Source organism: Drosophila tropicalis, unplaced genomic scaffold (assembly GCF_018151085.1).
Source record: "Drosophila tropicalis isolate 14030-0801.00 unplaced genomic scaffold, ASM1815108v1 contig_593, whole genome shotgun sequence".
NCBI lineage: Eukaryota > Metazoa > Arthropoda > Insecta > Diptera > Drosophilidae > Drosophila > Drosophila tropicalis.
The window spans coordinates 12,303,309-12,330,705 of NW_027173070.1; the positions used below are offsets into that span (position 1 = coordinate 12,303,309).

The 27,397-nt window shown below is 36.7% G+C and overlaps 3 protein-coding genes and 1 long non-coding RNA gene across 5 annotated transcripts; 3 read left to right on the forward strand and 1 right to left on the reverse strand.

Moving 5' to 3' along the window:
- Positions 1 to 2,242: 2,242 nt before the first annotated feature.
- LOC137578143 (phenoloxidase-activating factor 2) lies at positions 2,243 to 3,869 on the reverse strand. The gene is made up of 3 exons (XM_068291789.1): positions 3,734 to 3,869; positions 3,352 to 3,635; positions 2,243 to 3,297 (listed from the first exon to the last, which is right to left on the reverse strand). Exons 1-3 carry the CDS (start codon positions 3,867 to 3,869, stop codon positions 2,413 to 2,415), a joined length of 1,305 nt encoding a protein of 434 aa, XP_068147890.1. The 3' UTR covers positions 2,243 to 2,412.
- Positions 3,870 to 4,465: 596 nt separating this feature from the next.
- On the forward strand, positions 4,466 to 7,849 carry LOC137575802 (phenoloxidase-activating factor 2). Of its 2 annotated transcripts, none has more exons than XM_068288503.1 (3): positions 4,466 to 4,567; positions 6,339 to 6,825; positions 6,902 to 7,849. In XM_068288503.1, the coding sequence occupies exons 2-3, from the start codon at positions 6,343 to 6,345 to the stop codon at positions 7,778 to 7,780; spliced, it is 1,362 nt and encodes a 453-aa protein (XP_068144604.1). In that variant the 5' UTR covers positions 4,466 to 4,567; positions 6,339 to 6,342; the 3' UTR covers positions 7,781 to 7,849. The 2 variants fall into 2 exon arrangements, with proteins under 2 accessions (XP_068144604.1, XP_068144605.1); XM_068288504.1 differs by having other exon boundaries at positions 4,471 to 4,571.
- A 13,648-nt stretch (positions 7,850 to 21,497) lies between these two features.
- LOC137577672 (uncharacterized) lies at positions 21,498 to 21,956 on the forward strand. The gene is made up of 3 exons (XR_011032446.1): positions 21,498 to 21,565; positions 21,633 to 21,853; positions 21,906 to 21,956. It is a non-coding gene; the product is annotated as an uncharacterized lncRNA (long non-coding RNA).
- A 19-nt stretch (positions 21,957 to 21,975) lies between these two features.
- On the forward strand, positions 21,976 to 27,393 carry LOC137578144 (mitochondrial sodium/calcium exchanger protein-like). Its single transcript, XM_068291790.1, has 5 exons — positions 21,976 to 22,726; positions 23,073 to 23,182; positions 23,243 to 23,477; positions 23,532 to 23,664; positions 27,369 to 27,393. Exons 1-5 carry the CDS (start codon positions 22,075 to 22,077, stop codon positions 27,391 to 27,393), a joined length of 1,155 nt encoding a protein of 384 aa, XP_068147891.1. The 5' UTR covers positions 21,976 to 22,074.
- The last annotated feature ends 4 nt before the right edge of the window (positions 27,394 to 27,397 follow it).

Below are 27,397 nucleotides of genomic sequence, written 5' to 3' on the forward strand. Positions count from 1 at the left end.
ATGACGGTTTCTCTCTGGTAGTGCCGGGCTTGGATAGCGTTAGTGAGTCACTTTGAGTCCCTCGTTGTCTCGTTCGTGTCTTCCTCTGGTTTCTGTAGCCGTTACTGGCTATTGACTCGATCTGTATCGTATGTGCTTGCTTTGTGATACGCTTTTGTACCCTTTCCGCTATATCTGTTGAGATCGCTTTGCTTCTCTCAACTTTATTTTGGCTTGGGCACGGCGCTTGATATCCTTGTCTAAGGACTGGTTATAATAGAACGAAGCTGTACAGGTTACTCGTAAGGCCTGTATAGTTCTTAACTTTGCTGCTGTTTCTTGTGATTCCTTGATAAGTTTCTTAAGGTTACTCGTAAGGCCTTAATTACTTATTACTTGGTCACGACTTGTCGACTGGATATTATTGCATGAAACTGTACAGGTTACTCGTAAGGCCTGTATAGTTCTTAGTGTTTCTGTTGCTCCTTGTTTTTCCTTCCTTTTTTTCTATGACTTGATATATTGACTAATCCAACAATCATCCCCAAGTTTAAATGAAAATAAGATCATAAGAGATCAAAAAGTGTAGAGTTTATATATTTAAATTTCGAAGTATATATAATTGGAACAAAAAATTAATTTCGAAATAAACTTTAAAAAAGATCTAAAATGGAAAAATCTTACTCCGAAAAGGCGTTGAGTTCTATGTCTTATTTATTTTGAATACTTTTGTATACATATTTGTAACTAAAGTTTTTATTTTGTGTCAAATTTTATTTGTATTTCATTCAAGCGCCTTATGCAGATAGAGATGTTTTCAAAACTAATGTGTCTTTTTTTCCTAAACTTCTTTAAACTGTTGACAAAATAACTCGGAGATATATGGAATATAAAATTTAAATGATGTGGAAAGTTAGAAACTAAAAATATATAATGTAAATTTTGAAATTGAATTGTCTCCCCGTAATAAGTTGCAGGAAAATTGTCAACTGATTTTGGGCTCATTCAATCGTTTTGGCCCAGTTTAAAATGGGCACTTTAAATTTTACTGTTCCTGTTAAATTTACACTAGGTGAAGCATAAATGCAGATATCAGTAGCTAACTGACTCACTGACTGGTTGACTGATTGCTCATACGCCCCGTTGACTGCCCCTACAAACGAATGCAAAGAGTTGTCTGCGTTGGATTTCAATAACCAGAGCAGCACATTTTTTCTCCAGTTCCCCTGCTCTATCTCTCGCTCTCTCTGTCTCTCTCTCTCTCTCTTGTTCACACAGCTGGCATTTCGCTCTTGCTCGGTCTCCCCCAACATTCTATCTACCTCTGTCTTTCTCTCTCTCTATGTTTCACTGTCTCGCTGACTCTTGCCAGTCGAAGTCTAAATATTGGCTACAAATCAAAATTTGTTTGAGCTTCATCCAGTCACATAAATCAACATGGACCGGACATGAATCCTTAAAAAGGCAAAAGCAACAACATCAGCACGAGCAAGCAACTAAAAAAAAAAAACACAAAAAACAACAAAAAATTGTAAACAAAATATATCATCCACTCTGCCACATTTGACAATTTGCAAAAGTTATTGTCTAAAATGTGCATTAAATTTGCAGGACTCTTCCGTGGTGTGTGTGTGTGTGTCAGACTCCTGTCTCTGCGTGTGCCATAATTAAGAATTCAATTTAAACTTTTGCAACTTTTGCCAGGGTTACGGCGGCATCAGGTGGTGGCTCTAACGTTGTGGCTTTTTGTTGGGGCTTTTTCGGGGTTCTCTTCTGTGGCCGTGTAAAGTCAAAAAGCCGCAACATCATTATGCTACACACACACACACACACACACGACTGACTCATCTGCATGCTGCAACTGAAACTGGCAACTGGCACCAGCAACAACGAGAGAACGTGGCACAAAAAAGTTGTCCTTAAACCATTTGAGCCACACGCACACATGGCGTATGGGCAATATAAACAGATGCTAAACAGTTTCGACTGCATATTTAATTAGCTTCAAATTGGCAAAGAGCGAAATAGAGGCACTTATCAGGGCAATAGAATGCCTTTTTAAACTAAACTTTCCACTGTCATTTATGAAAACTTCCAACGACTTAACCTAAGCCATAACCACTTGAAAATTGATTCAAACAAATGTATAAATGCCCCATTAGTTTTTGGGTGGAATTGTTAGCAGTGCAGAGGACCATAGACCGTAGATTTTTGAAGAATTTCATAAAAATCCATTCTAATCACTTAACTTAAACCTACTCAATTTAATAAATTAATACCCATGCCATAAACTTTATTTATATCACGTTTTTAATCGCCTGATTCGTAAAAATAAGGTATAAGTAATTATTAACTAATATACAAGTTTGTGTGCCTTAGTTTCCTTACTCTCTAACCGGTCACCAGAATAACAGAAACAATTCTACGAATTGTCTATGGTGTTGGCAATACATATCCTCGTTGATCTGCTTGGCTATTGATCCATTCTCGCAAATAGGCCACATTGGTGTAGGCGGCTGGAATATCCTCTGTGTTGCATTCAATGCCCCATGATACAAGACCTACTAGTTGATAGCGATCCTTTTGGCCCGGCATGGTGCAGAAAAGTGGTGAACCACCATCTCCTTGGCATGTGTCCTTGCCCTTAACACCGCCGGCACAGATAAAACTTGGATTTAGGCGGAAACGTAAACCTAAAATGGTGATTCTGAGTTGTTTCTGGCATTGGCTATGCTCCACCACCGGCAAATCGATGCGTTTCAATAAATGCTCCTCCTGCTTCGAAGTTGTTAGATTTTTCGAATCGGGCGTTCCCCAACCAGTGGCAGTACATTGAGCCTTTAGTAGATCGTCTTGCAATTGCGGCGTCTCAACAGGTGGTAGGCATATGGGTTGAATGTGTGGCGAAATTTCGAAGGGCTTCTCAAGGATTAAGAGGGCCATATCGTTATGGAAATTTGCTTTATTGTATTTTTCATGCGTTTGTATGTGACCAATACGACGCGTCTGATACGGATGAAGTTCACGCTGACTATTCAAATCCCAATCACCGGCACGGGCCAAAAGCGAATCAGCATTATATTTGGCCACATTATGAGCAGTTGTTAGCACAAGTTGTGAATGAATTAAAGTGCCACCGCATATGTATTTGCCGTCTATATCCATAAGGGCGATCATCCAGGGATATTGAGCGAATAACGATTCATTGTCATTGAAGCCAACCAGATCATAGTACAATCCTTTGGGATTACTATAACCACAACCTTGGTACGTGAAATTCGTTGTAATTGGTTGTAATCTAGTGGACTTTTTCTCCACCTAATGGAAAAGTTGATTAATTAAGGTTATATGCTTTGTTCTAGCCGATCTCACCTGTTCATTTACTGGGCAACATGTCTCAATGTATCCACAACCAAAATTGCTGGCACTATCAATTTTAGGCTTTATAATATATCTGCCATCAACATTAACCACTCCCGTGCGACACAAATGTCGAGGGACACATAATCTTTGCTCGCCACAACTCTTATAGTCATCTCTATCGTCTCCGTCTTCAGCAGCAGCAGCAGGATCACCACTTTTGAAGTTGATTGCTTCTGTGGTGCTGGTTGTCGTTGAGGTTGTTGTATCCCAAGGATTACCATTTTTTCTTGTTCCTGATTAAAATAATAATTGTCCAATTGCTCTTTTTCACAACAGACTAGACCATTGCCACAATAGCGATAGAAAGAACGTGGCGTTAATAGACCTCTACCCGAATCATCACTCCTTGTGCAAATTTCCTCAATGACACAAGATTCAGTGGCCTTGCAACCGTTGCGTTGCGTTAAACAGACTCTCGCATGGCAGCTGATCAAGATGAATAATGCCCAAAGATGCGAGGAATACATATCAATCTAAGAGATAGACAGCGAGAGAGAGAGAGAGAGAGAGATAGTGACATTTCGGGGTAAATCCCATTAACAATTTACATTTTTATATTATTTATGATTAATTTAAATAAATAATTTATTACTCTGTCACTCACATGAGCATACTAGGCGTATACTCAATATTTAATTAATACAGTTAATTTCAATAATTTAATCAATAGATCAACTTTTACTACTACTGTACTACTATCCTACTCACTTGTAATCCCAGGGAATAAGCGTTGAATTGAAATCTCAATGCAACAGCAGCTCGTTTGTAACTGAGTTCATTTAGCTTCCACACTCAGAATTTATAAGCAAACACAAAATAAAAATTCACATCGATTTTCAAGTCCAATATGTATGTACATATATTTTACTCTTAAATAACTCTTACTCTCTTCTTTTTGTGATGAATGATGATAATGATTAAGAATATAATCTCTGATCTGTCTTTCTCCCTCTCCCTCTCTCTCTCTGTGTCAGTCTCTTTGTCTCTGATCTCTTTTGTGTCTCAATATATTTCAAGCCGGTTCTATAAATGCGCGATAGTCGCATTGAGATGCTTCAGTTGAAGTTGAGTGCGCCATCAGAACGTATGAAAATTATTCTTCGCAAACGGAATTCTCTTCTTTAGAGCTATCAAGTTTATTTTTTTCTGTGTGATATATACATAAGTAGGTACAATATGTAAATCCACACATATGTATATATGCATATGTATTTGTGTTTAAATCAAATGCGCATATATATATACATACATATATATAGAGAAGCCTATATTAATAATCAATATATGTATATATGATTTTGATAGACTGATTTGTGATCTTTGTTTATTTCTGCCAATAATAAATAATGAGTCGAGTTCCGTTTTCATATAAACGTTGCGGTTTTGCAAACTAAACACGACATACAGTGGTCAAAAATATAGTGAAAATTGTGTGAAAATTAATTACCTGGATATAAAGTCAACATGAAATGTTTTGTATACAATAATAAGTAAAACATACATGATTGATAATAATGTTGAAATATATTCAATTCATTATAGCTCATTTTTATTTGGAATATTTTAATTCTACAAGTGTTTCATGATAATTTAAGATTTATCTAAAATAAGAATTAGATTTTGATCTAACAAATTTTAATAATAGTTTAGATCGCTTAATACGTGAAAGTATGTATAAACGAATACGCTAACGAAGCAGCCACAAATTGCGACTCATTAACATCTCCGACAGATTTATAATAACCCAAGTACACTTTCAATTAATCAGAAATCTAACTGGTATTAAGCTTTAAACAGTCACTATAAATGACTTTCTTAAGAAGCTAAATACCAGGAAAAGTTCACACCATACAGTGGCGTAGCCAGAAAAATTTTGGGGGGTTAACATGTTTTAGGATCAAAGATATTGAATTGGCTGAATCAATTTGATAGGAAATGAACCAATTTTCGGGGGGGGTTTTATCCCCAAAACCCCCCCCGTTACTACGCCACTGACACCATATAAAAGAGTCTACTTATTTCTAAAAATAACCCAAAAAATTGTCATGGAGAATACCCTTGAAGTCCCAAGCCCACTTACAACTAAACGAACATCCTAACAAAAAATAAACCTAATTTCTTACATAGAATTTTAAATTTTATAAAAGAAATGCTTATGACTGTCTCCAAGTAAGGTTTTACCGATTTTATTACGTCAATTGATAATAGCTCATTAAAAAGGTGTTAATTGTTGCCGTTTGGTTCTGTAATATTAAGAGATCTTAATGCAGGATATACTAAATTTTATCCACAAAATCTTGACAACTTCAAATATATTGGCTGTATAAAGGAAATCAATTTTCAGATCGACCCAATGAGAATTTAATCAAAATAGTTTTTAAATCTTGAATAATTAACCTTCTCTTTTATACCTTTGAATGATGGGACTGACTTCATTTGCTGTGTAGTATAGATAGAGCATAAACACAAGTCATATATCCTATAAGCATCTTTTACGTAAGGAAAATCCTTTTCATGAATACCCATTGGAATTTCCTTTCAGTATTGCTTCATCGAGTGAGAAACGACTCCTATTAAATGTCAAGGTATAAATGTGAGAAAACTTTAGTAGATCTCCACTAAGTCACCGATTAGGTCGTGGTTTGGCTTTTTATACTCCCGATGTTCATACAGACAGATATTTATTTGATACCAATATGCTATTTGAATCGATGCCTATCAAAATTAAAGACATCTTATCAGTTCCTTCAAACAGTTCAAACAATTATACAAATATACAGTGTTGCCGGCTTTTTAAATATACATCGAAGGTGATCTTAATGATAACCCTAAAACCCCCATAGCGTGCCTCTTGGAAAATGGATGACTTTATCAGTTCATTGATTACTTCATTAATTGATGCATTTTTTTTTTTTTTTTTTTTGTCTTTTCTGTAGCTTTATGATGATGGCATTTCGGCTGCACGTGCTGGCCATTATCTGGTCAATTAACTTGTCTTATGGACAAAATCTAGACTCATCTCTGTGCCGCTCTGATGAGGTTTGTGTCACTGTGCAGCGCTGCAATGAGACCGATGATTCGGGACGTTTCAAGGGTATTCAACCACGTATAGCTCGCTTTTGTGGTCCTAATATGAATCACATATGCTGTGAGCGTGAGCAACTGGAGAACTGGGATGCCGATGCAGCAAGTCGAGCTGGGAAACCTACATCGGGAATAATGACCAAATCAATTGTGGGTCAATCAATTGGCGACGATGAAGAACTAAAAAATGAGAGCTGTGGACCAAATATGGAATGTGTGCCAAGGAGATTGTGTCAGGACAATATAATAATCGATGATGGACGACATATTATCAACCCAAGAATTGGCACAAGTGGGTGTTCGAAATCTTTGCATCGTTGTTGCCGCATAGATGAGAAGGTTAGATTATTAAAAAAAGAAAAAAACAAAAAAAAATTACTTTAAAATGTATTTAAGTACTTTGTTTGATTTACAGGTAAATGAAGATGAGAGTCCCTATATTGCCAAGATAACAAATTTCAAATATCGAGGATGTGGCTGGAGCAATCCCATGGGTCTCATTCCCGACAAGGATACCTATGAGTATGAGTCGGATGTGTCTCTGTTTGGGGAATTCCCCTGGATGATGGCCATATTTACGGGACGTAATGAATATCTGTGCGGTGCCACTTTAGTTCATCCACAACTGGTGATAACAAGTGCTCACAATATTAAAAATCAAACAGTGGACACAATGGTGGCTAGAGCCGGTGAATGGGATCTCAATAGTCTGGATGAACCGCATAAGCATGTGGTGGCACGTATTCGTAAGATAATCACCCATGAGGAATTCGATCCGGATAGGTATTACAATGATATTGCATTGCTGGTTCTGGAGGAGCCGATGAAGTTGGCGCCACATATTCAACCACTGTGCCTGCCACAGCAGGAGTCACCGAAAGTGAAGGCTGAATTCAAAACGGGGGTCTGCTATGCCACCGGTTGGGGATCTAAGAAACCAAATAGCGATAAGCTGGAACGCGTATTGAAACGCATTGATTTGCCGGTGGTGGGGAAAGCCGAATGTCAGGGCATGTTGAGAATAACAGTTCTGGGCCTTAACTTTCGATTGCGTCCCAGCTTTATTTGTGCTGGTGGCCAGCGGGGCAAGGACACCTGCAAGGGGGATGGCGGATCACCACTCTTCTGCTCGCTGCCAGGACACACTGATCGCTTCCAACTGGCTGGCATAGTGTCGTGGGGCGTTCAGTGTGCCGAGGAGGATGTGCCAGCGGTTTACGTGAATGTTGCATATCTCAGAAATTGGATCGATGACAACGTCAAGGCATTGAATTTGACTCTGGAAAAGCCATAACAAAACACAAAGTAAAACTCAATCGTAATATTAATACAAACTTACAGATATTAAAGAAAACTAATCAAATTTTTCTTCTTTTTGGTGGTGGTGTAGTAGAGGCTATCCGGAGTCTCCTCCTACCTACTCCCAACCTCTAGGTAAGAGAAGTTTCTTAACCAGAAAGTTAATGGCATATTATTGGCCTTCTTCCAATTTAGTTTTTATTGAATCCTTTTTCAGGGTTCATTTTTATCTATTTTTAAGTCATTCTTTCTAAATAGCTTAATTTAGTTAACTTTAAAAGAGATCATTAAGTTGATAACATAATTTTTCAAAGAGTAGTCATAGTTATGATAAGACAGAGTCTTATTTTTGCCATTTTTGGCCATCCAGAGCCTTATGGAAGAGATTTCTTAGCTTACTTAGATACATATATGATTCTCCAAATGGTTCGAGAATCAGCCTGATGTATGTATATACCCTGAAGTATTATCTATGTATATATTTGTATGTATATATATATATTCTCAATTCATATTCATATGGAAGTTGTCTAGGATCTAGGATAGCATTGTGCAGTAATTGAGATACCTGAGCTTATACTGATTTTCCAGAACTTTCATAGACCGCCAAAGACTGCAGAAAGATGCCTTGGTGATGTATAGACATATATATATACATATATGTATCAATAAACTATACTACACAATTCTGTACAGACAATTGCTTCAACATTTGTAGCATAAATTCATTCATTATTTGCAGGCATACTTTTGAGCGAAATGATTTCTGTTTGATAGAAATATATTCTTATCATTTATCTATGTATTCCCGTGCCTTATCTATCTTGGCTATCTCTTGCTAAAGGAACTTGTCCCTTCCCAAGCCCAACCCCCTCCTCTCCAGAGGTTTCCAACTGGCCTGAGCGACCAACTGATTTATTGCAACTTTTATCGCCGCATTGTGAAGTAAGAGCAGTAGCAGAAAACGAAGAAGAAGAGAAATAAGACGGCAGCTTATAAATAGTCCAAGTCATAGCATATTGTAGATGCCATTTTCCCTTCACTTCCCCTCCTTCCTTCCCCACTCACTTCCTATACTTGCACAAAATTAAGTGAAAAAGCTGAAAAGAAACAACAGAAATGGCAACAGCCGAACAACATCAGCTACAGAGAAGCCTCCATCATGGCCAGAATGGAATCGGGTTAAGAGTTTCTCCCGGAGCAAGACGAAAAAAAAAAGAATCAAAAACGAAGCAATGGAGAAAAATGAAATAAAAAATTGAGAAATTACACGCTGTGCAAATAGCTAAAGGGAATTGATTTTCGGGGCTGCTCCCACCATGAGTGCTCCAGCAACGAGCACTTGAATTGTTTCAGCGAATTTTCCTACTACTTATTGGTGCTACTCATGCTATACTTATTGATTGAGACTTGTTGTTTATATATCTAAGAAAAGTTTTCTTAATTTTCATTATAATGACATTTTATCATTATGTTTTCTAGATAAGGTTATTGGGTGAATTAAAAGTAGAAGCGATGTAAAACTATCCTACTGAGATACAAAATCATCAATGAGTCGTTCAAAAAGAAAAGTTGTCCCATGAAGCTTCTTTTTGAGTATCAGTTTAGTAGTTTTAACATTTAAATACAGGCCTTGAGAATGAAGCTAAACTGATTTCCTAGTCACTCATATTATAGATGGATAAAACAACAATAAGCAAATACATTTAAAGTGGCAAATTTTCTCACAATTTCTGCAAGCAACAGACTAAATAAGGAAGAGAGAAAGACGGAGCGAGTTGGTAACAAATAGAGACAGAAATAGATTTTAATGTGTCGTTGACATTTGCTGTTGTATCTCATTTTCAATCCCCAAGGCTCTTCTCCCTGTCTCTCTCTCTCTCTCTCTCGGTATGTGTCTGCGTATCTCTCTCATGTCTTGAGCAAATTCATGGTTGATTAGTTTAGTTTCCATTTCCTTGAAGCTGGGGCAAAAATCAAATATTTGCCAAATTGATTATCATTTAATTATAATAAAGCATAATGCAAAATGCATATGCAAACTGCAAATGTATGCGCCTATGACTATCTCTCTCTCTCTCGAGTATGGGTGCGTGTGTGTTTGCAATTATAATGGCCCTGGCCGCAATTGTGTTGCATACTTTGAGGCACAATTTCTCTGCCCCGCTTTTAGTCCCCCTAGTTGCTCTCTCTCTCTCTCTTTCTCTCTCCCTCTGGCATCAAATTACAAATGATATAGTATCAAGTGAGGAGGAGGTGCTCGTGAGGGGGAACTGGTTTGGGTTCAAGGGAACCAATGCTGCTTTGTGGCCTGCCAAACGGGAAATAGAAACAGCTGCAAATGGCAGTTAGTTCTGCTGGTGGATGGGTGGCTAAGTGTGTGAGCCACATGGATGTTGTATGAACAAAAAAAATAGCAAAACATGCCACTAATGTTGCAACACACACTCACACACATACACGTGAACAATTGACACTGGGTAATTGCAGTGGAAAATCCGCTAAATGCAACCATAACCATGTTATTTAGGCACCCTACAATCAAACAGTCTATGATGAACTATTTGAAAATATATAATCAACGAAATGATAAATAATATTAAAAAAAAAAACAAAATGTAACTGTCTGCTTTAAATTTTTAAAGCATATTTTAAATTTAAATAAAATATTTTCTTTAAAAAAAGATTTGAATAGAGCTAAAGGAAGTGGAAGTAAAACTTATTTGAAGGATCCTCCTGAAATATCGTTTTCCTGAGAGGTTGATCAAATTTATTAGTACATATGTTTAGTACAATTTAATTTAAAGTTCCTTTCCAAGTTCCTTTTCATGTTAGTGAATAAAAATATATTTAAGTTCATTAATTATATGTGGTATAGGCATGTGGAATAGGTTTCACTTATTATTACTTATTATAAATACATACAACTTTAAAAATTTTAGACAACGATCTATTTAGTCATATCTAGTCTTGAATTAAGTGTAAGAAACTTATTTTCATAAGCAAAGTTTAAAAAGTCTTACCCATAAGGGGAAACTAGACATGAAAAAAACATAGACGAAAGAACTTTTCATTTTATTTTACATAACTATTTTGTAAAGAATTTTCGTCAATATTTAGAAACCTTTTCTGTGTGCCAGATCATGGAAGATCATGGTTTATCTTTTCAAATTATTCGAGTTTGATATACATAGTTTTACTGAATGAAGAGAATTCTCATGGTAAAGAAGTAGTAGAGCTACTTTTTTGTTAAAAAGTGTCAAAATTAGGTGATATTAATTATTTCAAATATTATTTTGTAGCATATAAAACCAACCTAAACATAACAGAAACTCGACTATGAAAACTCTCTTTAAAAAAATGATTGAAAATTTTTTGATATAGGACTAGAAAATACGAAAAAATCATTTCCACAAAAGTTTAACATCAAGAAAAGCGATAAAGTTAATTGTAAGATGAAAATCAAAGACGAAGAGGAATACTGTCAACAAACTTGTTGTTGTACTTTTAGTTGTCTTTAAAGTTTATAGTCTTAGTCTTTTCCACCTCATATGTAAGAATGTAAACTAGAAGAATGTAAACTAATTTAATAATACATTAGAAATCGAATAATATCTTAGAATTTAAAATGTTTGTTTTACCTTTTACTAAGATCCATGCCATTAATTGTATATTTCATCAAAGAGAGATTATGTTTAGAGTCGACTTCTCGTGTTTCAGTCAGCTCCTCCCTCTCGTTGTTCTGTTTGCCTACTTCTCTCTCACTCTCTCTCTTTTTGTGTCTGTCTCGCTCTCATAATATTCTTTCACATTCACATTGTTGTCATGCTAATTAACAGCCCGAGAATAAATTACGAACATGCATTTGAAAAATGCCAAACCCTGTGGCCAGTGAAAAAGTGTCATGGCTGCTGGGCTGAGAAGATGGTGAGGGGATGAAGCGTGGGTGGAAAAGTAGTGAAGCCTGCCAGCTATCATTGTGCTGGTGGATTTTGCTCGTTCGTTCAGTTCGAAACAATTAAATGCATGCCAACGTTGCGTATACGCAACGCAACGTAACACATTAAGCATGCGCCCCGTGTGTGCCGCTTCATATCCAGTTCTATATGCTATTCCTCGTCTCGTCCATACCAACACACATAGGCAATTTCATTTCCTATTCGAAAACGACATGTTGTCAGGCATTTTAGACAATTTGTTATGCAAATTGCTTATTAACTTTATGACCAGCTCTACTTGTCCACTTGTCGCGTTGCACACAAAACATTTTGAATTGTCAATTAGCCTGGATATATGTTTCTACATATGTATATATAGAGAGAGAGAGAGAGAGAGAGAGAGAGAGAGTATTAGTAAAAGAATTTATTTAAACAATTCAATAGAAGTCCAAAACCATTTTCCAATGTATGTATGAACATAAAATTGTCAGACTTCGATTTTAATTTATGTTCCTCCAATGTGACTCTTCCCGTGAGCAGCTCATCCCCTCGTTGTATCACCTGCTAATGACATTGGCGCTATGGTCCGCTATGGGCCAAATGGCCTTTAGTTTAATTGAAAAATTTCATTTTGTTTTAGCTAAATGGCAGCTGTGTTATTTATGGCATCTACTCGATGTTGCCCATGGAATTCTCTAGCTATTCTACTCTTCCCCTCTTTTCCCATCGCACTTTAACATGATATAGCCATTGGGCACTTACTCACTGGCAAAAGCGGGTAGGAGGTGGTCCGTGGGCAATGGCATGATTTGTGTTGTTTCATTTTAATGATGCCAGTGGGAAAGCAAAAAGAGACTGCATAAGAGGGGCGTGGGTGGTGTAGGTAAAAATGTATAGCAAAGTTGTTAATGATAAACTCGTTTTGCAATAAATGAGCTAAAGTTAAATAGGTAATAATTAATATTATAGTTTTCAAAGCACAATTTATTCAAGTTTCGAAATCTTCTCAAGATGAAAATTCTCTTCTCTCCTAGGGAATTTTCCATTTCTTTATATCTGATATTAATCGTGCTATTCCTAAAAACTTTCAGTAATTGTGATTAGAGGAGTCTTTAAGTTTCCATCAGCTTTAAGAGTTACTTTTAAAAGTGCAATTAGGCAGCGTTAAACAATGCATCACTGCACGACATATTCAAAAGCACAAACAGGATACGCCCCCCGTCAGTTTGTTTCCGAGCAGCCTCCAACGTACAAAGAAAAACAGGAACTAAAAATACATGGATATGTAGAGCACAGAGCGAGCATTTGAGAAAAAGAACTGCAAGAAATAGTCAAACAAGCCAACTACCACTAGCCACACCCACAAAAACACAAAGGGTAGGCGTAGCATGTGAGTAGATTCCTGTGTCCTCAGTCCTAAGTCCTTTGGGTTCATAAGATTATCTTGCCGACTGTAGAATCCTCCTGACTGCCGTCTACCGACAACTGACTTTGCGGTTGTTTGTCTTCGACGGCATTACGCTGCCTTAATCTATATGCAAATTACTAAGTGAGTATGGGTGTGTGTGTATGAGTGTGTGTGTATAAATGCATGAGACTGTAATCATTGTTTTGGTCGTCCAGTCCTTTGCTGTTTAGTCTTTAGGGTACACCAAATGAAAATGTTAGCCAAGAATCAGGCAAACAGGTAACCCAACAAAATTAGTCCAAAAATGATATTTTGTTTTAACATTCCTGGTAAATTACATCCTTTGCTCTATAAGGAATTATTTCTTACCGCAAACCAAGGGATTTGTGCCAAAGAAAGCAACACAAAAAACTTTGTAGAACTAAGAATCATTGACTTTAGAAATGGTCAGAAAGGAGTCCAACTAAGATAGACTTTAAGTTAGAGTGGACAAGCGCCTTAACACCAAAACCTAAATTCGTAGCTGAACGACTATATATATACTCTTCAAATGAAATGGTCATATGAGTTTTGAAAGAAGAATGAAACTCTGATGATGTTTTACATTCAACGTATCTTAAACAGATTTGGCTCAATATAAAAATGTAGATTTTGTTTTTCCCTCTTTTCAGAGTAGTGCGAATTAAGTCACAATTCAATCCAATGCAATCACATGAACCACAAGATTCATAAGATCTATATGATATTATCTTCTGCAGAACTTAATTGTTCGACTATGGATAGTAAGTATGGATGGTAAGTGGTCTGTCTCTCTATCTCTCTTCCTCTCTGTCTGGATAGGCAAAACTTCTGCTAGTGCCAACTCATCCATGTCTAGAGTCAATGGAAATCTTGCAAAACTCTTCTACTTGACAACTTCAACTCCTTGAGGATTGTGGCTGAGGGATGGATGGATGTTTGGGAGGAGGTCTGTTGCTTCTTCAACTTGCAATAATTAAAACTGCAACAGCTGGCAGCTTCAAGATGCGAGATGAGAGGGAAAAAAAAAAATAAGTAAACATTTGGCAAATGTGCAACCGGGCATAGAAATTTTCCCTCTCCTCACGCTTAGTCCTCTGGGTGGGTCTGCATATAATTCGACTAAACTTGCTCTTTGATTTTTTGCTTTTCTGCTCCTTTTTTGTTGGGTTTAAATTTTTGAACTCTGACTCTCTAACTCCGACTACAATTGGAATGTTCACAGTCGCTGTGCGTAATTTGATAAGCAAATATTTTTCAATATGCCACACAGACTGGAAAGTGAGAGGTGAGAGCATTTAATAAAGAGCGGGCAAACAAAAGGTGAAGCAGGTGAAACAGGTAAGCGACGGGGCTAAATGTTGCCCGGAGCCAACATCAATTTGCATTTGCCGTAAAGAAAACAAAAGTTGTATTTAGCATGGGAAATGAAATGAATGAATGAATATACATATACATATATGTACATATATATACATAAATGTATATGCATGTTTTGCTTTCATTAAATTGCGCACAAATGTTTGAGAAAGAAAAAAAACTTCAACCAACATTAAAGAGATGGAGGGATTTTATTATGGTTCTTGGGTCCTGCTAATCAGGTGTGGAACGGAACATTTCGTTTACTTATGTACTTTCAGTTTGGCTGCTGCATCTGTTAGGAACAAATTTACCTGGCTTGGTGTCGACATTTTTATGGGTTCTCTCCTCCAACAGAGGAGCAGCAGCAGCAGCCACTTGGGTGCCCAATTAAAAGTTTTAGCACATTTTCACTTGAAATTAATTGTCGGTAAACGTAATTCATGTCCGAGACAAGAATGCGCAAGTGAGCAACAGCTACAGTAACAGGGAACAGGAACAGGAACACGGACACGGAATTGGTAAGGGAAGCGATGGCGAATACATGGTCATGAAGTAGGTGCAGGAATATAGTTAAAGGAGCTGAAGGAGCTCGTAGAGGCAGGACCACTTTCTCTCGTAAGTGTTTGCCAAATGCAACAGCAACATTTTGGTTGGTTTTCGGGGATCTCGTGTCTGCTGCCACTTTGTTGCCTCAGTTTTTGGCTCTTATTATTACCATTGCATACTTATGGGCGCTAATGTTGCAACATTTCGTAAACGAAATGCTCGTTCAAAGCTGAGAAAAACCACATAAAGAATGTGTTCAACACACACTTAATCCAAGAACCCAAGCCATTTCACAAAATTAACTATATTTCATTTCTTTTTCGTCAAAATTGAAAAAACTTTATTATAATTTTTACTATGTTGAAATCCAAGTGGTATATTATATGAAAATATAATTGATTGTGGAGCTATGACAATTTAAAACTTGAAAATATTTAAGAATTAAATTAGTTACCTACCCTACCAGTCGATGTCATCTTTGTTCCTCATATTTTAATCACACTTTTTAGCTTAAACAAAAAATAATACCAAAGTGACAGACTTCTTAATTTTTTTTTGCTTGCAACACAATCGAAAGATTTCCAGCTTGCCACTGGCTTTCATTAACAGGACGAGAGGTGTTGACATCTACAATTTCCAAAAAGAACGATAATCTGTTCCAATTTCAGCACTCCTTCAAACAAATGGTCAGGGTCACATACATCAATTTGAAAGCTAACTTCCCGACCATTATAAAGAAGTATTTATTTTTGAATTTTCATTAAGGAAAATATGAAATAAATAAACATCCAAAAGCAAAGACCCACTACGGCGTTGCCAAAAGGTAAATAATCAACTTTTACAGATGCTGGTAACCCTAAAACTCAAAACTATTTGAATTTAAAACTATTGTAAGCAAATGTATTGCCTACTTTTAGAGGCAACAAAAACTAATGAAAAGGAATCTAAGCACACGATTTTATTAAAGCCTCTCGGAATGTGTATTCAAAGGTTAAATAAGACAGCAATTGTGTCTATACATATTTAGCAGCTCCAATTAAGAGCTCAGTTTGCCTGCTTTGACCTTTGCCAATGCTAAAGAACTTAATTCTCTCACCTCACATTTCCACACGACACTTTTCTCTCACACATTCTGTGACCCATTCAAATGTTTATTTACCCTGAAGGGAGGCGTGAGGGGGGAGCGGTAATAGATGAATTTGTCCTTAAGCTTGACTAATCAACTTGGACACTTTCACACACACACACACACTCATCTCTCCTCGAGCCAGTGCTAATTATGTGAATTGGCCAAGAGCACTTGGCTCTGTCTGACACTTTGCCAGGCAATTGTCATGGCGACACTTGAACACTTGTATGGCGATGGGAAAGAAGGAGGAGGAAGAGAAGATAGTGCTAAAATGAATACTGCATACTCTGCATAGATGAGTGCATATCAAAGAAAAGAAGCGCCAGCATGTGACAAGCTAAACAGGCCACCATCATCATCATCATCTTGAAGAGGAACGGAAGGGAAAGTAGAGATGCCAATTCAAATCAATTCTGACAGAAAAAGTCCGTAGAGCAACAGAGTTAGAGTAGGTCAGGGTCACATACATATGTACATATGTGGAGTGCCAGTCCTACTCAACTGACCAAAAAAAGGAAAAACCACAAACAAAAGTCTAAGAAAGACACCGAATGGCTGCTGTTGGTACACTTTTGTGAATTGGCATACACGTGTCCAAAGACAAACAACAATATGCCAAAGACTGAACCAAAATCAACTCACGTTCGACTCGTTATTTATTCACACACAAACACACACACACACACATCGAAATTTCCAACTATTTTGGCCTAAATGGTGCACTTCTCCAAATGGCCGCAAAAAGCATCAAGCAATAACAACACTAAAAATAAGAAGAAGAGAAAAAAATAGACCAAAAAGTAACCAAAACGAACGAATGAAACCAAATACAATCTATGTACAAACTACAAACATACAGTCAAATAACAATAACAATTCAATCAAATGTTCTCATGCTCCTCCAACACAGATACAAACATACATACATATGTATGTATATGCAAAATGTATATGGAAATCTTCAAATGGTAACAAATAACAACAATGCTGCTATTGAAGGCAACGGGGGGCCCGTAAGGGTTAGGATCTAGTTCCACATCGTTTGCCTTTAGAACTGGCTAAGAAATGATGATAAAGAGCAGCCGGGTAAGGGATAGGATATTGGCCACAATGTTTTGATTTAGAAGTGCAAGCTTTTTTAAATATTACTACCTTGGCTCTCTTGGAGGCTGCGCAATTCGAATGTGTCCCAAAATAACCGTTAGTTATCTGAAACATCTAGGGAAGAGCAAAAGCCAGAGAGAGAGTTCTATCTCTCAGTAGAGCACATTACCAGCCAGTAAACAATTACCCCTGACTAAAGTTAGGCGATGTTTTTATACCCTAAAAATTAAAAGGATCCTTACGTTTTAATAAGAGACTTTAAGATTTACGAATAGAAGTTTAATCCGAATCGAACAATTTACTGCTACTAAAAAAAAAGTTTATAGCTTTTATCCATGCTCTATACCTATAACTATAGTAATCATTCAAATCATATAATTATATCAGGATCATGCCTAACTGTTATCAATATAATTGCCCGATTGCCCAACATCAATTAGCTGAAATTTGTTGATTCTGAAAAGGTCCAAGTATCAAATATTAAATTTTTAAACAGCAGAAAGAATTTTCAGAAAATCATGGCGCCTAAAAGCTTTCTACACCAAAGTTATGAAAGGACCACGATTACTCAGCTTAAATCTTACTTATAATCAGAATTAAGCCAAAGCCTCAAAAAAGGATGGGATTGGTGTTCCTATTCATTCTGTTGGAGTTTGTTTTAGTCTGAGTAGGAAAACTCAACTCATAGATGTTGAACGACTTATCCGAGTTAGTTGATGGACAATCTGAGATGTTATTTTAAGCTGTTACACTGATCCAAGAGAAAATAATAATGTTCTATTCTTAAATTTGAATTTGATTCCCTTTTAGCCTATGAAGCAAAGTGTTTAGAGATAGTGAACGAGAAAAGATAACACAGGTATTCGGGACAAAACGATTTTTTTAATTTTAAATATGTATATACTTCCAGAATCTAGTAGGTATTGACATTAACATTTGCGCATAATACTAGCCCAGACATTAAAAGGAAATAAACAAACAAATATACGAAACAAGAATAATATATCAGAAGTCTCATATAATATATTTATTTACAAAAATGCAGAGACGTCGCAAATTGAGTTCAATTAAATCACGAAAGCTCAATGTTATAGTTCATCTGATGGTTATCGATCTGGATCGCTTAGTGCCAGTGGTTATTATTGGAGCCGGAAGTCGTCTCGAGGCCTTAAACGAAATACGTCGAATGCGTTACTTAGAAATGAGTTAAACAAAATTTACCAAAAATTAACTGAGTTCCCGAGTTAGAAGATGTTACAATAAAGTTGAAGCACATTTCCCCAAATAGATCTGTGTAAATTGGCGGGGGGCGTGACGAACTGGAGTGTGTGTTTGGGGGGGTTGGGCGGCTTGAAGTTTTGCAAACGCGTGTGCATTTTCACAGCCATTTGAACTTGGCAACATTCGCAAAATGTGCAACATAGCGTAAAGAATTCGTGTTAAGAGCAGAATCAGTTGGCAAAAAGAAGAAGAAAAAAATGAAACTTTTTCAAACAATTTACATAGAACCAAGAGAACGAGATATTTTAAGAGGAGACACACATTTTTTTTCTTGTATGCACAAATCAGTGAAAACAAAAAGGTCTCTCCCGCCTATTGACTTAGGCCCCGGACAAAAATAAGAGAAATAACTGAAAACAATTGAAATAGTTGCATCAATTGAAATCAAATTGTATTTAATTTACCAAATTGAAATGCCAAAAGGCACTCACATGGAATGCAAGGGACACGACACACACACACGCACAGTCAACCGCACCTAATGTGCTTTCAATGTCAACGAAAGTAACACACATACACAAGAGAGGGGTGGGGGCAAAAAGTAGATGGCAACTTTGTGGTAACTTTTGCTACAAAAGTTGCAAAACTTTCACTTTGAAGGACACATGGCCAAGAGATAGTCATGGATGGAAGATGGTACGGAGGAGGGCGAAGAGAGTCTCGGCCGAGACATAGACACTGGAATCGTCAGTCAATCTCTGTTCGCACCAAAAGCGGAAATCAGACGCCATATCACAGGCAAGAGGATCTCTGTGTGTGTGTGTTTGAACAAGGCCAAACTGTTCCACAAAAGCGGAAATGAAATCTAAGTGAACATTGAGTAAAAACAAACGACAACATTAAATCGAATAACCCAATACTTATAGACAACATCATTGCACATACATACATACGACTTTATCATTGTCATTGGGAGAAACAACAACAGGGCCAATAAAATGCACTCGAGTTGCTTTTTTGTTGCTGTTGTTGTTTTTGCCTTTCTAAATTGACATGTAAACCAAAACGAGAGTTTCTACAAGAAAACACATGAAATCGATTTCAAATTTGCAGTAAAAATGCAAATGCCATCTGCAAACAACAACAACAACAAAAACAAGGACATGCAAATTCCCATTTGACTTACAATAAGTTTCGTTTGTCAAATGTATCAAAAACACACTGGGTGGAACATGTACAGAGTATAGAGTATACCACACGTTGACACAGTTTGAAATGCTCTACTCTCATTTATCTTGTCTCTCTAACTGTTGCAATTTCGAATATCAGAAACATTGAAGAGATACATTTTCAGTTTGGCATTGGTTTTCATGCATTTTCAATAAGTCCATATGTGAGAACGTATGTAGCTGATGGAGGAACGATGAGTCAATTCCTTGTATAGTCACAACAAATCATCTTGGTCAACAGTTGAACAGATGCAAAAACACAGAACTGAATGCTTCACTTTGTGGTCGATTGAAAACTCAAAAGCAAGCAATTGTTGAATTTTCAAAAATTGAAAAACCAATAACAAAGACTAACCCATCTTTCATTAGCTTAACCATTTTACTGGCATTTATTAAGGAGAAAGGCGTATTGCTATTTCATAGACTTTAAGATGGGAGGAAAATTGCGTATACGTCAGGAAGTCCTAAACCTGTAGCTGTGGTACATATAACATTGATCGGGAAACGGTAAACGGATTAGCTTTCTATTTCTTCTATTAATGATTGTTTTGTTTGTCCGTTCTGCTAAAAAACTCGAAGATAAAAAATTTGTTACCCCATGACTGATGCCTTAAATGGCGGCCTTCACTGAATCTTCCTTTTCTTTTCGCATCCTCTAATGCTGTGTTACACTCCCCTTTATGTGACCACAACATGGCTATACAATTTATTAAATGTCCTTCTAAGGACAAATTTTGGTCAAGAATTCAAATCAAAACAAAGTCAAAAGATACTCCAATAAATGGAAAAGTTTGTCTCATTGAGAGTGTTTCTTCTGCTTCTGTTGGAGCAATATTATATTGTAGTAAATGAAAGGGTCAAAAATGGCATTAAATTGGTTACAAAATTCGAACTATTAGGTTCTTTAAACACGATTTTATTTGGTTTTAATATAATATTAAAATATTTTTGTAGTTTTCGAGTCCTTCGTTACATTACTAATTGATTCTAAAGTCGTATTTTCCATGAAGTGAATAAGGTTTCTAATAGTATTAAACATACTTAATCAAAAATTGGTTTTCTTTTAACTAAGCCAGCGCAATATTCCAAACCTTACCTGTGGAAATGAGAAGTTCAAGAAGGTTCATCTTGATAGCTTTTAGCCTGAGACAGACGGACAAAGATATACAGTGATGGCCTAAAATTTGAGATCTCACACCATCGGACCCTAAGAAAACTTTTTAGATCTACTTAAACTAGCATAAAGTGTATACCACAAAATTTCAGTTTGGGCACAGGATCCAATTTCAAGACAACTAAAAAACTCAATTTTGTATGTACTTTTTTGGTTTGTCTTCTTGGCGTCATTCTAAATTAGACCTACTCTTGAACTAACACTTGAATAGTGAACTAAATTTTTCATCGAATGAGATATTGGTTATCAAACTCGGATTATAAATATATAGAACTTGTTGCCTCGCAAACCAACTTGAGTAACTTATAGGAAAATAAGTAAACTAAAAACTTTCAAGAGATCTCCAAGTATCGTTAAAGAGTTTAAAAGGAAACCTGCTTTTTTGAAGATTATCTTAAGAATTCATTATTCGATTTCTAAAATTATTTGATTTACAATTATTTTGTATCTTTATAAATTATGTTCACCTTCTTTTGGATCACATTTTAGTAGGCCAAGTTTAGTCTGTAACTATAATTTATCAAGTTGAAAATAGTTTTCAATAATTTTACTCATTAAATAAATTATCACCTAAGGAAACTGAAAACGAATTTATAAATAATGCCAATAAAAAGTGAAATACTACAAGCCTTTGAGGATCACAAAGAATATGTGAGTAGAAAATTATATACCACCGATTGTTTAAAGTCACTTCCCTTCCCATCCGTGTCCTCGATAGTTAAGCTGTTCAAATGTTAGAATTGTGCCCTATGAGATGAGATGTAAATATGTAACAACCACAAAGACATGTGTTAATATGGGCAACTTAATTAATTATTTGCTATTCATTGAATGCGGTTTGGGTGTACAGAATAGTACACAAGAATTGTTAGCGATTATCGCTTTGTCATTGCTTTGTGTTGTCTATTTACTGATCGTAGCCATAGTAGCTGATAAATAGTAAGTAGAGGGATGGTTATCCTTTTGGATATTTCTAATTTTTGGCTTATAGTTTCAGTCCTGCTTTGAAATCAATTGCCAAGAGTCTACGCATGAATGAGCATACAACGGGAGTGACTTTACTTGCCTTCGGCAATACCATATCAGATTTAGCTTCCAATTTGAGTAGTAACTCCCAGTCTTTGATCTTCACAAGCAGTTTGGCATCCGCTTTATTTGCCATGTTGGTCACTGGTGGACTCATTTGCTATCTATATCCATCGCAGTTGGCCAAGTATAGCACTTTACGTGATGTTTTATTCTTCATCTTTGGCATTATGCTGGTCGAGTATTTATTTGCCTCTGAAACGAAGGTGTCCCTCTGGACTTCGATCGGGATACTATCGATCTATTTTGTCTATCTGGGCATAACCATAGCCGATGGTTATCTACAACGGGATGACGATAATAAGGCACTGGTCATTTTGAACACAAAATCCCATTTCACCCGTTTGTCGCAGCGCACTTCATCGAATACCAGGTCAAAGTCAAATGTTCGGCTATTGCCGCGTAGATCTGTGATGGCCACCACTTCGCGAGTGACCCACACGAATGTCAATGAGAAAGCCACTCGCACAGCCGACTATAGTTTGGATAATCCAAAGAATATGAATTTGTTCGATGATTTTCTTTTGGCCATTCAGCCCATCGATGAGGAAGTGTGGGAGAATTCCAATGGACCTTTGCGTGTATTTCTAATACTTGTATCTCCATTGGTTTTGTTATGTCAACTTCTTATCCCGATTTTTAATGTGGAGCATGCTCGTCATGGCTGGTCCAAGTTGCTAAATTGTATACACATTGTGATTGCTCCATTATATCCTATCATGACACGTAAGTATAAATAACTATCTTATGAAATAGCCATAGAACCAGTACCAAATCGTCGGAGGGGAATATAATAGAAATTTCTCGTCTAAAACCAAGAATTTACCTATAAAACAGATTAAATTTTTCCTCCAAAATTCCAATTTAAAAAGTTCCCTTCTTTAGATATCTTTTAGGAGTATTCTCTTTAGGGTCTTCCACTCCTGTCTGCTTACCAAGTCCCAACCATTGGCCATTATAGGACTAGAAAACTTCTTTGGGGACATACTGATAGTTCCTTTACAGAGAGCCCCAAATTAACTATCAGGAGTTTCTCTGTGACTATTTTATCTTTATTTATGTATTTTTTCAGTCTTCATGAAATATTCACCTTGGCAAACATTGACGCTATTAATAACAGTGCCATTAGCCATTTTGGCATTTATTCGCTCACGCACAGATGTTCCACCACGTTTTCATATCGTAAGTTAAACAAGAGTCTCATAATCCAAATCTCATGGAATCCAAACCATTACCTTGCAGATTTATCTTTTTGTGGGCGGTTTTGGTTCCATGTTCATGATCTACCAGTGCACTATTGAGATGACTGAGGCCATGAAAGTGGTGGGAATGTTTTTGGGTTTATCGGAAGGTTTTATAGCTGCCACGATATCCTGTTGGGGCACTTCATTGAGCACTTTGGTAACGAATCTGACATTGGCCTCTCATGGCTATTCCGCCATGGCATTTGCTGCCTGTTATGGTGGTCCTTTCTTTTGTAAGTCGAAATAGTTTCGATGGATGCAACAATTCACTTTTCTATTTCCTAAAGGTTTCATTATATCCACGGGTCTATCGATGACTTTCCATAGCATGCAATTGCGTGAGGAGAATATGGAAAAGACTTCCTTTGGCGAGAATGCCTATGTCTTTCTCATTGGCACTTTGGCAAGCACATTGATCTGGTCATTATCCTATGATTTTTATGGTCGTCGATCGATTGGTGTATTCAATTTTGTATTATATGTAATATTTGTTCTCTATTGCGTTCTATGTGAAAACGAGGTCATACATTCCTATACAAAGGATAAGATTTTTCCGGTGGTGTAACAAAAAACGAATTAACTTTTAATATATTATAACAATTTTTGTTTCGTTCAGATGAGTTTCTCTGTGTTTGTTGTTTTTCCCACTGGCCATTTATCACAGCGCATCGCATCGACTTTTGGTATACGCAATTGAATTGATTTATGTCGGGGCATAAAAATATGAAACAATGTAATGGTTGAATCCTTCCATGGCATACGTTGTTGTTTCGGCCCACTTGTGGATGCTTCCACCTTCTGCTTCACCCAACTCCAGCTTCTCCTGCTGCTGCTGCTGGCACACTAATGCGTTTGTTGACCCATTAAATGCCATTCAATCCGATTCGCCTCTTTGGGCATTATGGTTAAGCAGCTTCGCCGTTGACATTTTTATCAGCAATGTTGCCCCCACATCCACATGCCCCTTAGACTATCTGTCTGACTGTCATACAAAAGCCATTCAGCGTAACATATGAGTATGAAATTCTTAAGGTTTCATTTCGCATGTGCTCTGAACTCTGAGCACTTTGAGTGTTGTGTGTGTGTGTGTGTGTATGTATGTGGTGTGTCTGTCACAGTCTATTAATTTTATTAGAGCCATTGTCGTTCAGATGAAACTCACAGTCGAGTCCTTATTTTTTCTGGAGTTCCTTTTTTTTGCATTTTTATGGGAAATTATAATTCAACAATCGCATATAATCTGACAGATGAAAAAAATCCAATAAATTTTGACAATTTCTCGCTGGTCAGTAAAAGTTTTCAACATAAAAAGTGAAAAAAAAATATCAAAGAAGTTAAATTCGGCTATGCCGAAGTTTATATACCCTTGCAGTCCTTGACAATAATAATTTCACATGTTCAAAATTTGTTTTCTGCAACTCAATTCATTAATATACAAACAAAACAATTTTACTCTTCATACTATGTACAATTTGTTCTTCTTCTTCCCTCATTCCCTAAGCAAAGCAACGCACGCATACACATACAGTTTATGTAGCGTTGCGTCTGTGTGTGTATGCATGTGCTCTGTTGATTTGATGATGACGTAGTAGGCAGCAAGCAGAGCTGCCGACAGCGATTGAACCGATTTATATAGACTGTAACTTGTGTTCTATTTATCCGATCAGGGTCAAATTTTGGGATCTGAGATTTTATATCAAATTCTATTATATTGGTAAATTTCATGGGGATACTCCAATTTTTGCAAAAATTTTTGTTCCAGAGTTATATGATATAGTAGTCCGATCCCAAAGATTTTCATACTTTATCTCACCCGGGTAAAAAAAAGCTCCCAAAAAAAATTTCATCCCGATAGCTCTTAAGATGGCTGAGTAAAACGCGTACGCACCGACGGACAGACGGACAGACGGACATGGCTACATCGACTTAGCTTCTCATGCTGATCAAGAATATATATACTTTATGGGGTCGGAAACGTCTCCTTCTGTGCGTTACAAACATCTGACCAATTTTATAATACCCTCTGCAAGGGTATAAAAAACTGCAAATATAACAAAAAGTCGACCTTGAGATACCCTTTTGGCATTGACCTACAAAGAACCACTCTCATAACGAAAGTTCTCTCAGTCTATAGACCAAAATCACTCAAATCGGTCTACAGGAATTTCGGACACAGAATCAGTGTTAGATCACTTGACAGTAATACTAAACCTAATAAACCATTCACACCAACAGGATACAGGGTATAGAATTTTTTCTGGTCGCAGCCAAAACTTTGTAAATAGAACAAAATATTATGCCAGACCGTGGCTATTTCTTATTATGATTTATTTGTTGCATTAGTGGATGTCTAAGGCAGAGAAAGTAAAATACAAATACAAAAAAAAAATCGCCACTCACATTCACACAGGGGAAGCACTTAAAAGTGTCTGACTACTGCGCCTGAAGGTATGCAACGCTCTCTTGCATTATAAATGGCTCTACTCGAGGCGAAGTAGGAGTTGAAAACAGAAACTGCCACCGGCCCCAAAATGGCCCACTAAACTGACCGGTCAGCGGGAGCATTAACAATTTTTTAATGCACAAAGTCATTTGGGAGACAAAACAAACAAAAAAACACAGCAACCAACAGAACAGCTACAGTAAACACAGCCTGTGAGTGGAACTCAGCGAGGCGATTAAATTGTGCCATTTACATAGTTAAAATCCTTTTTTGCCTTCTCCTTGCCAGGCGGCAAACATTGGCGTGAATAAGTTAGAGCCTCACAGCAGCAGTAACAGTTGGAATATATGTGGATGGGTGTGGCTAGGGGCTAGGGGTGCCTTTTGGGTAGAGATTCGTAATATGGTGTGTTTATCATTAACCCAGGAACCTCAAAAAACTTTATTTTGCAGTGTTTCTTTGTCTAATCTGAAGAAGCAAAACAATTTCTCGATCAAAGTTAACACTCAATTAATTAAATGTCCTTGCTTTAATACATTACACTTTGAATTGGGTGGTAAAATATGTAAAATGTTCTATAAGAAGTCGAAAGTGTTTTTTTTTCAAATTTTTCAAAAATACCTTACAAGGGCAATATTTAGTGTTAATCAGAGCATTCCAAAAACGTTTTAAAAAGTTAAAAACAAACATTTTTTAAATTTCCATAGCATACTTTTGAGTCCATATCCCAGGTTTTTCCCAGTACACAGAATAGTTAGTGGCACCTGTGAAATGAAAGTTATTTAAAACCATTTTGGCCTGTAATGGGATGTAATCCGGAATCTATTTAATTTACTTGCAAGTGGTTACTTTTATATACTTTTCTCAGTGTTCAGAACGAATCTCGTGGAATTTGGAGCAGTACTTCTTTGGATATACATATATGTACATACATATAACTACTCCAAAAACAATGTCATACAGTTCATACATAGGAATCGTTAGTGAACTTTTATTATCTACTGCTTTTTATAAAACTTCTAATATAATTTGCCAAATTTTGTGCCCCGTTTGTAATCATTCACCACACCAAAATATTTATGGAGTCCCTATGAACCAAATTTTATAAAGATGATAAACAAAATGTAAAATAGAAAACTTTTGCAGCAATTTATAATAGAGCAAAAGAATATCGAAGTTAATTTTGCCTAAATTAATGTACATCGATAAAAAATTCAGATTGACTCTTATAAAGAAAATCTTAAACCTTTGAGCAAGGAACCCGAGGAAAAAGAAGGCATAGCGACATACATATATCCGACGACATATCTCCGCCCAGTACATTTTTCTGGCGGAGATATATCGAATTTTTACGGCGGAGATATGTCTTTGTAAAACGGTGATCTGCGCGGAGATATGTCGTTTCAAAATGAGAGATATGACGTTTTAAAACGACATATCTCCGCGCGAAATTATGTCGTTTTTCTAACGGCTGAGATATGTCGTTACCCCGAAAAAGAGATTCCACCGAGAAAGATGGAGAAACTTTATTAAAAAATATGTCTATTTTCTGCTTGTAGTCAAATACGGTCACAAAAACTAACGTGCTGGAGTATGGAAGGATTCAGGGGAAGACCTGGAAGGTCTGTACAACACCCAAAATAAAATGTCATAGATTCTAATAATTGTTCACTTCTTTCAGCTCCTTCATACCCCCCATTTACTAAGTCT

Excerpts from the sequence above, each read along its gene's own strand:
- LOC137575802 (XM_068288503.1), top strand. The coding sequence starts at position 6,343 with ATGATGATGGCATTTCGGCTGCACGTGCTGGCCATTATCTGGTCAATT. Across the intron at positions 6,826-6,901 it reads GTTGCCGCATAGATGAGAAG|GTAAATGAAGATGAGAGTCC; the intron begins GTTAGATTATTA and ends TTTGATTTACAG.
- LOC137578143 (XM_068291789.1), bottom strand. The coding sequence starts at position 3,869 with ATGTATTCCTCGCATCTTTGGGCATTATTCATCTTGATCAGCTGCCAT. Across the intron at positions 3,636-3,733 it reads CACAAGGAGTGATGATTCGG|GAACAAGAAAAAATGGTAAT; the intron begins GTAGAGGTCTAT and ends TATTTTAATCAG. Across the intron at positions 3,298-3,351 it reads GTTGCCCAGTAAATGAACAG|GTGGAGAAAAAGTCCACTAG; the intron begins GTGAGATCGGCT and ends CTTTTCCATTAG.
- LOC137578144 (XM_068291790.1), top strand. The coding sequence starts at position 22,075 with ATGTTGGTCACTGGTGGACTCATTTGCTATCTATATCCATCGCAGTTG. Across the intron at positions 22,727-23,072 it reads ATTATATCCTATCATGACAC|TCTTCATGAAATATTCACCT; the intron begins GTAAGTATAAAT and ends GTATTTTTTCAG. Across the intron at positions 23,183-23,242 it reads TTCCACCACGTTTTCATATC|ATTTATCTTTTTGTGGGCGG; the intron begins GTAAGTTAAACA and ends ATTACCTTGCAG.